General features: G+C 41.0%; 1 protein-coding gene across 4 annotated transcripts in view; it reads left to right on the top strand.

The window, feature by feature from the left end:
* The window catches only part of WDR7 (WD repeat domain 7), a 212,238-nt gene that overhangs the window by 75,969 nt on the left and 123,981 nt on the right, over nucleotides 1-12,288 (top strand). For all 4 annotated transcript variants that reach the window (XM_033164543.1, XM_033164545.1, XM_033164544.1 and 1 more), the window contains one exon: nucleotides 2,085-2,198. In XM_033164543.1, the coding sequence (XP_033020434.1) occupies nucleotides 2,085-2,198 (114 nt within the window). The remainder of the gene's footprint in view (nucleotides 1-2,084; nucleotides 2,199-12,288) is intronic.

The following is a 12,288-nucleotide window of genomic DNA, read 5'->3' on the forward strand; positions in this document are numbered from 1 at the left end:
TTTTCTCCTTTTTTCCCCCCTCTGGGTTGCTGCGGCTGTCTTCTTTTTTTATTATTTATGATTCCCCCCCCCCATGGAGATTCGGATGAAATCTCACAGATGATTTGTTTTGTGAATAATAAATATTACTCCCAGCTTTTGAATGTTAAATATAAGCTAGCCTAAGCAGTGATTTCTACGGAAGCTATGAATGCTTTCTAAAGAGTACTTTCGCACGTGCCACCAGCACTTCCTTGTTAGTTTAGAACAGGGCTGGTTAGACTTTTTATACTTGAGGGCCCCATTCCCTTGTGAGCATCCTCCTGGAAGCCACATGCTGGGAGTGGAGCCAGGAGCCACTGTGAATTTTACATTTTGCACAGCAGTCTAGTTTCTACCCACACTCGCACAGCCCTCTCCACCCTTCCTCCAGGCAAGCATAAGGCATCATCATACCTCTCACCCCAGGCAGTCACTCAAGGAGGGTGCAAACCAGGACTGGTGAGGGATGTGGCCAGGGGAGAGTCTGAAGGGCCAGATAGAGAGACCTGGGTTGATGCATTTGGCCCCCAAGCCCATGGCTCAACTCATAATTGCTTTGCAATAAATAAAGGCTTATTTAATGACATAGTCCCGCTGATAAGTGCCTTTTGTGGAACGAGGCCGTGCAATTTAATGCGGCCAACCACAGATTTTCTACTTCTGTGGCAGGGTGGGGATGTGAAATAATGGTGGGAATTGAACAGAGGAACCTCCATGTGTTATATTCCCTTTGAGAATTGTGCGTGCGGATTTCAAATGTGTGAATGACTGCATACAGTTTTTACATTGGTCTGGATTTGTGCAAAATTTGTCCAGAAGTTCTAATTGGGACATGCATTACTTCCACCTCCTCTGCTTAATTCTGGAGTGAGCTCTTGGCTCTACCTAGTACCTATAGTAGGGCTGCAAGAATAGATAAGTGTGATGGAGAGTCCTTTTCTTCTGGAATAACCCATTTTGGGACCAGTACAAGACTTTGGGGAAATGCTGTAACTTAGTGACTAGGCACATCCTATGCCTGCAAAAAGGCCTCTGGCACTGAACAAGGTAGACCAGTGGTATGACCTACTATAAGACCAGCTTCCCATTGTTTCTTTTTTGACTCGACTTCTGGTGACAGGATTGAGCTTTCTGCTACATGGTGTTGCAGCACATCTCATTTTTATTTAGCTATGTTGATATAGCAGCAAAACCTGCAACTGAATCATAGCATTGTGTGTCAGGCACAGTCTCTCTTTTAAAGGAAACATTTTTGAAAGGGAACAAACCCCATACTTGCCACTAAATTGCTGTTAGCCTCTCTAGGCTCCTAAGCAAGGTATGCTGTACAGTAAAAAAAATAATTAAGGAAGACTTGAGATCAACATTCAGTCTTCGTAGCAGCGGGGTAATCTAAGCAAAACATGGGAGGTCTCTGCCCCAATGAGCTTAGTTTCTTTTAAAGCTTTTCACGTTGGTGGCCATTACTACATCTAGTAATCTTGTAGTTTAAATATGTGCTTAATGGAGAACTATTTTCTTTACACTGTCCTGAATCTACCAACATTCACCCTCAATGGACAGTCCCAGGTTCAGGAATTATGAGTGAGGGAGAAGTTCTCTCTATCCACTGCCTCCACACCATGTGGAACTTTTATACAAACCTTATAAACTTAAAAGTCCCAAACAGTTGTGACTTTTCCTGATAGGAGGCTTCCTCCAGCCCCTTGCTCATTTTCGTTGCTCTTTTCTGACCTTTTCCAGCTCTACAATGCACTATGAGAATATGTTTCCTTTGAGTGTGTACCTTGATCAGATCTTCACGAGGCCCTAACTCAAAACATCTTGGGAAGGGTCAGCTCCTAAGAACTGGCCTTTTATAGCAACACTTATCTTCAGGGAATCTCATCAACCTGGGTCAGGGTTGGCAAGTCTTCTTGAAAAAGGAAAGCTTGACAATCTGATTCCTATAAAATCTGAGATCTGTATTTTCCCCTCCACTTAAATGTGATGTAAATATAATGTACAGATCAACATACTTTCTTTTGTTCTGTGAATTGAATGGTGTTATTTTGACATTTCAGCTGGAGTGACCACAGAAGCAATTCAGACCGCTACTGCTGCTCCTGAACAATTGGTATCTGAAACTAAAATTCCAGAAGAGGAGCATGACCTTGTTGATGAGGACATCTCAGCAGGTAAACATTTGCATGTTTAATAATTCTGAGCCAGATCTCTTCATGTTTTGTGCTGCAAGTTGCTTGAAGTTTGACTGTGCTTTAGTGAAATTGTATGCTGAGTCTCATTTTGAAGACATTTCATGAATAAAAAATGGGATATATTTTGCTTAGAAACCATATTACTTCAAATAGTCAGTCATTTTATTGCATGCTTAGCCAGTGTGGTGTAGTGGTTAAGAGCGGTAGACTCGTAATCTGGTGAACCGGGTTCGTGTCTCTGCTCCTCCACATGCAGCTGCTGGGTGACCTTGGGCTACTCACACTTCTCTGAAGTCTCTCAGCCCCACTCACCTCACAGAGTGTTTGTTGTGGGGGAGGAAGGGAAAGGAGAATGTTAGCCGCTTTGAGACTCCTTCGGGTAGTGATAAAGCGTGATATCAAATCCAAACTCCCTCCTCCTCCTCCTCCTCCTCTTCTTCTTCTCACCAATGAACTTCAGAGGTGGCATGCATATATCATCTTGAAAATATAAAAAATAAACCTTAAAAAGTGGGACTAAGATCTCTTGGCAAGGGCTTAATTCTTCCAGATTGGCTTGTATTCAGTTTGCATTCATTATGTAATTCAGAAGGTGATGGACGATGGATAGTCGTTTATTGCCATGTGTCTTGTGCTGACCATGGTCTCAAGTAGTTGCATATGGCTTTTAGGTAGCTGTAAAGATTTAAAACAGGACGCGGGTGGCGCTGTGGGTTAAACCACTGAGCCGAGGGCTTGCTGATCAGAAGGTCGGCGGTTCGAATCCCCGCGACGGGGTGAGCTCCCGTTGCTCGGTCCCAGCTCCTGCCCACCTAGCAGTTTGAAAGCATGTCAAACTGCAAGTAGATAAATAGGTACCTCTCCGGCGGGAGGGTAAACAGCCTTTCCATGTGCTGCTCTGCTTTGCCAGAAGTGGCTTTGTCATGACCTGGAAGCTGTACGCTGGCTCCCTCAGCCAGTAACGCGAGATGAGCACTGCAACCCCAGAGTCGGACACGACTGGACCTAATGATCAGGGGTCCCTTTACCTTTACCTTTATAAGGATTTAAAACAGAGGTGGCTGTCCTGCTGCCCTCCAAATATTGTTGGAGTCCAGTTGCCATCAGTCCCATCTAGCAAGGCTCATAAGTCAGAGATGAACGGGGTTGGGAGTCCAGCAACATCTATCTTGCCAAAGATAACCCCCGATTTAAAAATATCTCCATGGATCTAATGTTGGAAATGTGTATTCTTCTAAGTGGCAGGGTTCAAAGATAATTCTTCCTTGGAGCTGCTTACTGCAAAATGAATTAATTAGCACATTACTATCCACATATGCAGTGGCTGACAAAGCAGAAGAAGCTAGAAAGAGAAGCCTGTGCCCTGAGCCGCTTACAATCTAAAGATTAACAAAGGGTAGGAAGAGTCTAATGTTACTGAACTTTGAGGTGAAATTACTCTACAGCAACTGCTGCATAGAAGAATATGTTAAATAAACCACATTTCTTTCTTGAATTGATTTATTCTCGTTAACAGAGATGATGTAAACTATGATGGAAGAGTGCTTTGTACCCAAATAATTTAAATAACTAAAATACTTCCTTAGCTTACTGGCAAAGCAGCTAACAAGTTGCAAACTTCCAGATTGTGCAGTCTTACTCTTGGATTTTACGACTTGATTGAGCTCTATATAGATTTCTCCGCAAGTTTAAAAGAAAACTGTATTTATTTCTATCGACTGGAAGCCTATATAAATTACATTATGAAAAAATCTGGTAGGCATACAAAGAGTGAAAACGCGTATCAAGAGCTGTAAATTTTATTTTGGTGGCAATAGAAGGGAGCTGAGATTTAGGTAGTAGCTTGAACATTTATGCTACGAAACAGCATGGTGCAATAAATCAATTTGGGCTTTGGAAGATCTCTTGCATTTTGCAAACTCTGAGTAATGTTTCCTGTTCATTAGACTCACAGTTGTGCATTTGTTTATTACAGTTTTTGCTTTCATTTTATGCTTTGGGGGTGGAATGGTTTTTAATATTTTATCTTTTGTTATTGTGAGCCATGTTGTATTGAGTTGGGTTGTCGGCGTCCATCTGACTCGAGAGACATTGGATTGTAGTTCCGGGGTTGAAGTCACTGATGTGTTAGCGGCACAAAAGTGACCTCCCTGTAGTGCAAGCCTGGACAGTGTACAGTGGTACCCTGGTTCTCAAACTTAATCCGTTCCGGAAGTCCGTTCCAAAACCAAAGCGTTCCAAAACCAAGGCGTGCTTTCCCATAGAAAGTAATGCAAAATGGATTAATCTGTTCCAGACTTTTAAAAACAACCCCTAAAACAGCAATTGAACATGAATTTTACTATCTAATGAGAATATTGATCCGTAAAATGAAAGCAATAAACAATGTACTGCAGTCACACAGTCAATCAACCAGTAGCTGAACAGGGTTCCACACAGTCACAAAAACAAAACAAAAAAGCCACAAAAACGCAAAAGAAATAGCAAAAACAGAGAGACCTCAGCTTAACACTCAAAACGGAAGTGTGGCACTCAAAACGGAGGATGTTCAGCTTCCGGAAAACGTTCGCAAACCAGAACACTTACTTTGCAGTGTTTGGGTTCCAAGTTGTTTGCGTACCAAGGCGTTTGAGAACCAAGGTACCACTGTATATGGCAGTCCTGGGATGCCCAGATGACAAGAGCCCTCTCTCAGACTCACTGATGTGGTCCAAGGGAAAGCAGAGCAATACATTTGGCACAGCTTGGCTACAGGAGTTGCCGGAAGGAGGTGTACAAGGCATCATCCAACCGTTGTAGGGACTCCGCTTCCACTGTTCAGAACTATTAGCTGCTGTTTCATACTGTTTTAAATGTGTTGTATGACTGGAGTTGTTGTGTTGGTTTTAACATGCTGGGAACTGTCTAGAGAACATAGTTGGATAGACAGTATGATAGAATCATAGACTCGGCAGAGACAACGAGGGTCATCTAGTCCAACTCCCTGCGGTGCAGGAATCTTTTGCCCAACATGGAGATTAAGAGCCTCATGCTCCACTAACTGAGCCATCAGTTCATTTAACCTATATAAATCAGCGGAACTGACAATTGTGGGCACATTATTTTAGGTCATATGTAGCAGGAGCCTAAGTATAATAAAAGGAAAGAAAATGATGGAAAGGCTCCTTCAATATTTTCAAGCAATGCATGTTTTGTTAATTTAAATCCTATTCAGCTCACATTTCCTGAAATACAGTATATTCTGGTGTATAAGACTACTTTTTAACCCAGGAAAATCTTCTCAAAAGTCGGGTCGTCTTATACGCCGGGTGGAAAAATCTGTGGTCAAGTATATATCAAACTCTGTATTTTAACTGGAAAAGAGTGGGGTCGTCTTATACGCCCAGTCGTCTTATACGCCAGAATATACGGTATGTTAAAGAGACTTTGGCACTAGGGTTTTTAGACATAAACAACATTTATTTAAATTTATTTGGTTGACATGCAGATGATTGCTCGGCCTAGAAATTATGTAACTCAATGACTGCCTTGATGGCTGAGCATTCTGTTTTTCTTCAAAAAGTAAAGATTGCCTCTGACGGACACAGATGAAGCTGGAAACAGGCAAATCAATTTACAACTATAAAAATGATATGAAAAGAACAGCCCTTAGTAGCAGAATGACAACTGGGAAACTCAAATAAGGAAATATTAAGTTGTTACTGTGACAACTTAAATCTCACCCTGCCATCTTAAAATATGATACAGCTTCTTTCTGTATCTGTATTTTAAATGCTAATACCTATTGATTTGCTTCATAATGTGTGTGCGTGCGTGCGTGCGCACGCATGCCATTGTCCCCAGGAATTGCTTTCAGCAACTCACCTAAACTTTTTATTTATCATTTTTAAAAGAGAACAACAACGAAAACCCCACTGTTCTGTACCAATCCTTTGGGAGATTAATATTTTCTTTTTCTTTTTCTTTTTGGCAATTGGGGGCATTTAAAAATGCTGAAGCCTCTTTCAGATGCAGGTTTCCACATTACTCCCAATTCAAATATTCCTTGGAAGACATTGAAAAAAGAAGAATTGTTGCATTATTTCTGCTTAAAATGAATTACACAGTTTGGTTATTCTCAGCTTCTGATTTGGACATTAGCCAAGCTAAAAGCAAAAGGGAATCGTTCTGCATTGGATGAATTCAACTGGGAAGTTACAAATTTGGGAAAATGCAAAATAATATTCTCATTATTCCAGCCCAAGAATAGTTGGCTTAAAAAAAGGAAAGAAATATCTTTCAAGCTTTCTAGACACTTTGAGGAACACATAACCATACATCCTTTTATTCTTAAGGAAGGAACAATACATCTTTCGATGCACTCCTGGTCTCTTCTTTAAAATGTGTGTTGATGCTTGAAAATTTAAATAGGAAAGTGCTGCACACCCTTTCTATTTCTAATGGTAAATATTAACCCTGCTAAGTGGATGTAGCTGCATGGGTTAATACTGCAGTCAGTGTCTGTGACGATAGTCTTCGCCTCCTCATGGTCAGCACAGCTGACCACATAATAGGAGTAAAGGTCAAATGTCACTGACATTGTCAAAAGCAGAGAATATGATACTATATCACGACTTCTTGTTGACAGATAGAACTACATACCTCCAAGTACAAAGCAATATGGTCATATTAGGAACGAAACGGCAGAATATTCCAGAGCCCTAACACAGAGCACAATGCACTCTTCCCCCCCTGACCCATGACTTTGGCGTTTCGCATTCACGCAGAATGGCAAAAGGAGCATGTAATTGTGCGTCTCCTGCCTCTGTGCTACACCAGTCATTTCCTGGGTGGCATCTGTTCTCCCTATTTGTCCAAGCACCTAATCTATTGCTTTCCTTCCTATTGGGTTTAATGTGGTTTTGTCACTGGCTATGCAATAAACCCAATCTAAATCTTTTCACTTTTAATTTCCAAGGAGAAGTAGAATGGGCCATACTTTGGGATGCATTCCCTTTTACATGTACTCTATTACGTATGGCAGTATACTAATGGTTACATCCATGGAAAAATACTCCTAATTTTCCATAAAATCCCCCCAAATTATACATGCTCATCTGAAATCTCAGCAAGAGTGCTCCAGCATCTCATTTTTTTGATGCTGTGTAATAGATAGGTGATAGAAACACGAATTTTTTAAAATATTGAAACACCTTATTTTGTGTGAATAAGATGGCATAATTCCTACCATTGATTTACCCAAGCTTCATCAGTTTCCTACATGCAAACAGAAGAAAGAGCAGTAGACTTATTCTGGAAGTGCAGTGAAATAAATTTTGCCACTTAACTGGAGTTCAGCTGATTTAGAATAATTCCTGCCAGTGATATGAAATAGACTTCAAAGCAGTCTTCAAAGAGTTTGTGGTTCTGTCAATGAGCAGAAATTTAATTTGGAGATCTGGTTTATGGTACTCTGTATTCTGACCTGTTAGCACCAAGCAGAACACATGAAGGGATCGTGAGAAACACATAAGCACGTCTTGAAATAGTTCCTCATTGTAGTCAGTTTTTCCATGTTGAGTCATCCACCTCAATAATCACCAAACACATTGCCTCTCTCCTTTCACTCCAGCACCTCTTACTACAAATATATTTCGTAGACATGGAAAAGTGCATTGTCACTATAAGTTCAGGAATGTAAATGCAATACAAATGAATCCTTTTTTAAAAAATGCATCTACAGTAGTGCTGAAAAGTATCCTTTCCCGATGTTCAGGGATATAGTTTGAAGGAGGATTTAGTGTGAGACTGAATATTGATTTGGGTTTGCTGCTGGTTTCTGAGGTTCCCTGCTAATAAAGCATCTGTATATTCCTTCTGGCTGACAGAGTTGAGGTAATTTTGCACCTTATTGAAGGGTGAACTAAGTCTAGAATGCAAATATAGTAGCTACTATGAAAATATATGCCATTGCTACATGCTTGGCTTAAAAACCAGTTTATTCTTCCTATGTCTGCTGCAGGGATATTTTCTAGAACTTTTATACATCCAACAGTGTAGAGGGAGAAGCAGTATACAGAAGCTTAATGCGAGTTAAAATCAAAACATTTCATTTCTGGTTCTCCGCTGCATAGCACTTGTAGAAGTTGCAGGAGATTCCCTCTCAAAAAGTTAAATTCCACCGAGGTCAGTGACACCTACTCAGAAATAAATGAACATAGGATTGTGATTTTGTGGTGAAGACCCATCAAACCAGGGATACTCATTTCTTAGAATCATAGCGTTGGAGGGTCATCTCGTCAAAACCCCTGAAATGCAGGAATCTCAATTTAGGCTGCTAAAGAAACGTAGAAGAGTAGCTTTTAAGGGTGTTTGTGGCAGCAAGGTTTTCCTATCATAATTATGGTTTTAGGATCATGATTCCAGGCTTGCAGATTCTGAATGGTGTGCAGCAGAACTATTTGCGGTATTTACCCATCTATGGAGCCTTATTACGGTTGCACAGTAATGCTGACCTAGCTGGAGACGTGTTTGGTTTAGTATTAAACAGACACTCTCTAAAATTACTGTCCTTGTTAATATTGTGAATGAAACAGAATAACTTCCGTTTTATACTCATGGCTGAAACCTGCAATAAATAACAAAAGGCCCCCAAGCCTGTCTTATTCCCTGTTCCTTCAGTAGCATAACCCACTCTGCTACCAGTTAATATTGGTGAGATGGCATTAGGGACTCTCTTTCAGTAACTCCAATCTTTTTCACAGTCAGCATGCTGCAACCTTCCAACTGAACCAAATGTTCTCCCCCATTATCTTCTTGCCTTTCTCTGAGGGTTCATTAAATTCTACTGCCCTCAGCTGCCATTGCTGCCTTTGACTATTTTTTACAATTAAATTATTATTATTTTTTCAGCATGGGCCGGAAAGCTCTTGCTTTCCTTTTCACAAATCTGCATCATGCTGTTTTGTAAAGTGCTTTTCATAATGTGAGCCTTTGTTTCAAGAGCCCAGGTTTGTTTCCACTTCAGTAGAACCTTTGCATGTTTTTAAGTAGGAGATGTCATTGAACGCCTATACGGTTGGTGTCAGTGCCCATTACGACAACCCTGCAAGCAAATACAGATTTCCTTCTTCTTTCCCCCTTCACTTCTGAGAACATTTATTTAAATGCAATCCTTTCTTTGGTGCTTTGTTTTTAGGATCATAGGTAGTTCTGTAACAAATCAGCCCACTGATTCATCTAGCTCAGTTATTGTCTGGTCTGACTAGTACTGTTAAGCTCAGTAACAAAAATGGAGGCCCTACATCTGGGGATGGAGAAATGTTTGTTGTTCAGTCGTTCAGTCGTGTCCGACTCTTCGTGACCCCATGGACCAGAGCACGCCAGGCACGCCTATCCTTCACTGCCTCTCTCAGTTTGGCCAAACTCATGTTAGTAGCTTCGAGAACACTGTCCAACCATCTCATCCTCTGTCGTCCCCTTCTCCTTGTGCCCTCCATCTTTCCCAACATCGGGGTCTTTTCTAGGGAGTCTTCGCTTCTCATGAGGTGGCCAAAGTACTGGAGCCTCAACTTCAGGATCTGTCCTTCTAGTGAGCACTCAGGGCTGATTTCTTTGAGAATGGATAGGTTTGATCTTCTTGCAGTCCATGGGACTCTCAAGAGTCTCCTCCAGCACCATCAACTTTTTCCTTATTCTGTTCTTAGATCAGTTTCCATACACAAATGGTGGTATAATGCCTGCTTGAAACACAGTTCTGTTGGGAATCATGGGGCCAGTGATTCTTACTATACCTATGCAACCATCTCTCTGTTTGTTTGTTTGTTTGTTTGTTTGTTTGTTGGTTGGTTTGTTGGTTTGTTGGTTTGTTTGCTTGCTTGCTTGCACACTTTCACTGTTGTGTAAAAACCGCTGGATCTGCAGGCGAAACCTTCACATACCCACCTTGCCGTATGGGTTCCTTGCATAAAGGCATGTGGTTAGCAGACACCATGCATCTTCTTATGCGTATGGATTGATTCTCTGACCTAAACAGAGGCACTATAGAGCCTGGGCAAAAGGAGGGAGGGATTTGCTCATCCCTACAAAGGAAACCTAGGGGTGCCTACAAAGGTAGGCATTGGAAATTTTAAGTTTTGTGACATTTGTCTTGAGTAATATGTTGCATGGGGGAATACACCATGTTGACTTGGGGGTTGCATTTTCAGCAATCTGCCCTACATATATAATTTGTAGTACTGCCCCAAAAGGGTTGGATGGATTGAATAGTATCTGCATATTAGGCCAGTGCCTGTTAGTGGGTTAAATAAAATCCTTCAGCTTCCCAAAGCCCTTCTCATTCTGGAAAAGGTGAGGCGAGTTCCAAGCCCTACAACAAGGCAGTAAATTTATGTGCACACATTAACATCCAGTTACACATCCTTGAAAATCTCCTGTACTGTAAAGCGTTGCCATTTTTAAAATTCTGCTTAGAAGGCTCTTCCCATAATTTCTGTGGCTTTTCATAAGATGTTATCTGTCTCTTGAAACTTAAACTAGTCTACGTAAATCACTCTGCTCCATTCATGTAAAATGGGCCCAAGTTGGCTGCTTTATGGTCCTCGAGGGTCAGAGTTCACCTGCTGCTGTCAGAAACCACCGGCTTTTTCTTTCATCAGCATTACCGTTGCATCTGACAGCTTGCATTGCTGAATAAAGGGAGTTGCAAAGATGGAAAGCCGAGTGATATTGTCTTTAATAATTTATACAATTTCACCATTCCTTAAAGGAGCATGGCTGGCTAAATCTCACTTTTTTAAAAAATCATGGTTTATTCAGAAAACTTGTAAGTGATCCATGACTTTGGAACTGTGTGTGTGCATTTAGTTTTGTTCAACTAAAAGAAGTGCAAGAAGACAGAGAATTCTTCTTTTCAAAGACGACAAAGTAACTTAGAAAGCTTTAAAGAAATATTTGTATGAAATAACTCAAAGCTGGACGTGTAAACAAAGTTTATTTCACACACCTATTAGTTTGTGCCAGCCCACAACATGGATAATAAACATCTATTAAAGTTATGATAAATTCAGTTTTATTTTTATTTTTTCCAAGGAAAATTTAAAGTGTGAAGTCTTCCTGCTTTCCTAAAATAATTCTGAAAATAATTTACCCAGATTTATCTTACAGTGGGGCTGCAGATGTTGTGGTGGTGTTCTTTAAAATGTTGCCACGGAATGTCTTTTCAGATGGTCCTTGCACTGGTCAGTTACCGAAATAAATTGATTCAGTTGTGGTGTCCTTGCCTACGCGTGCCTGCAGCTTTGCTTTTAACCACTTGGGGGTCTCATTTTCTTAAGTCAAGTGCTGTACAGTGGTACCTCTGATTAAGTACTTAATTTGTTCCGGAGGTCCGTTCTTAACCTGAAACTGTTCTTAACCTGAAGCACCACTTTAGCTGATGGGGCCTCCCGCTGCCACCGCATTTCTGTTCTCATCCTGAAGCAAAGTCCTTAACCTGAAGCGTTATTTCTGGGTTAGCTGAGTATGTAACCTGAAGCGTATGTAACCCGAGGTACCACTGTAATGAAGTTGGTTAGGGTTGGCATACGTCCGGATTTTCCTGGACGTTACCAGGGTTTCAAAGGTGGAATTGCCATCCAGGGGGAATTTCTGAAAGGTGGTGCTTTGTCCTGGATCTTAGGCAAGTCAATCGAAAAAATTGTGGGGTTTTTTAGGGGGTGGGGTGTTGTAAACCCCCCGAAAAAACACCTTTCAAGGTGTCCTGGTTTTTTCTTTTTGAAATATGGCAACCCTAAAGTTGGTTATTAAAACTAAAGCACCTGCCTCTGACATGTGTACAAGAAGGGGAGGCATAACTGTGGTACAAAGCAGACCTTTGTGGAGAAATAACCTTCAGAATGAACTTTCAGGTTTGGCCTCTGGTGTGCTGGATGATACTACCTCACAGATGGAAATAAATTACATTAGACTGTGGCACACTATTATATATATTCTATATATTACATGGATTGCCCTTATAATTGATCACAAGTCCATATGAAAAAAGTTGTAATTCACAAGAGTAATGACAGCAATGTCTCATATTTCAGGG

Source organism: Lacerta agilis, chromosome 11 (assembly GCF_009819535.1).
Source record: "Lacerta agilis isolate rLacAgi1 chromosome 11, rLacAgi1.pri, whole genome shotgun sequence".
NCBI classification, from domain to species: Eukaryota; Metazoa; Chordata; class Lepidosauria; order Squamata; family Lacertidae; genus Lacerta; species Lacerta agilis.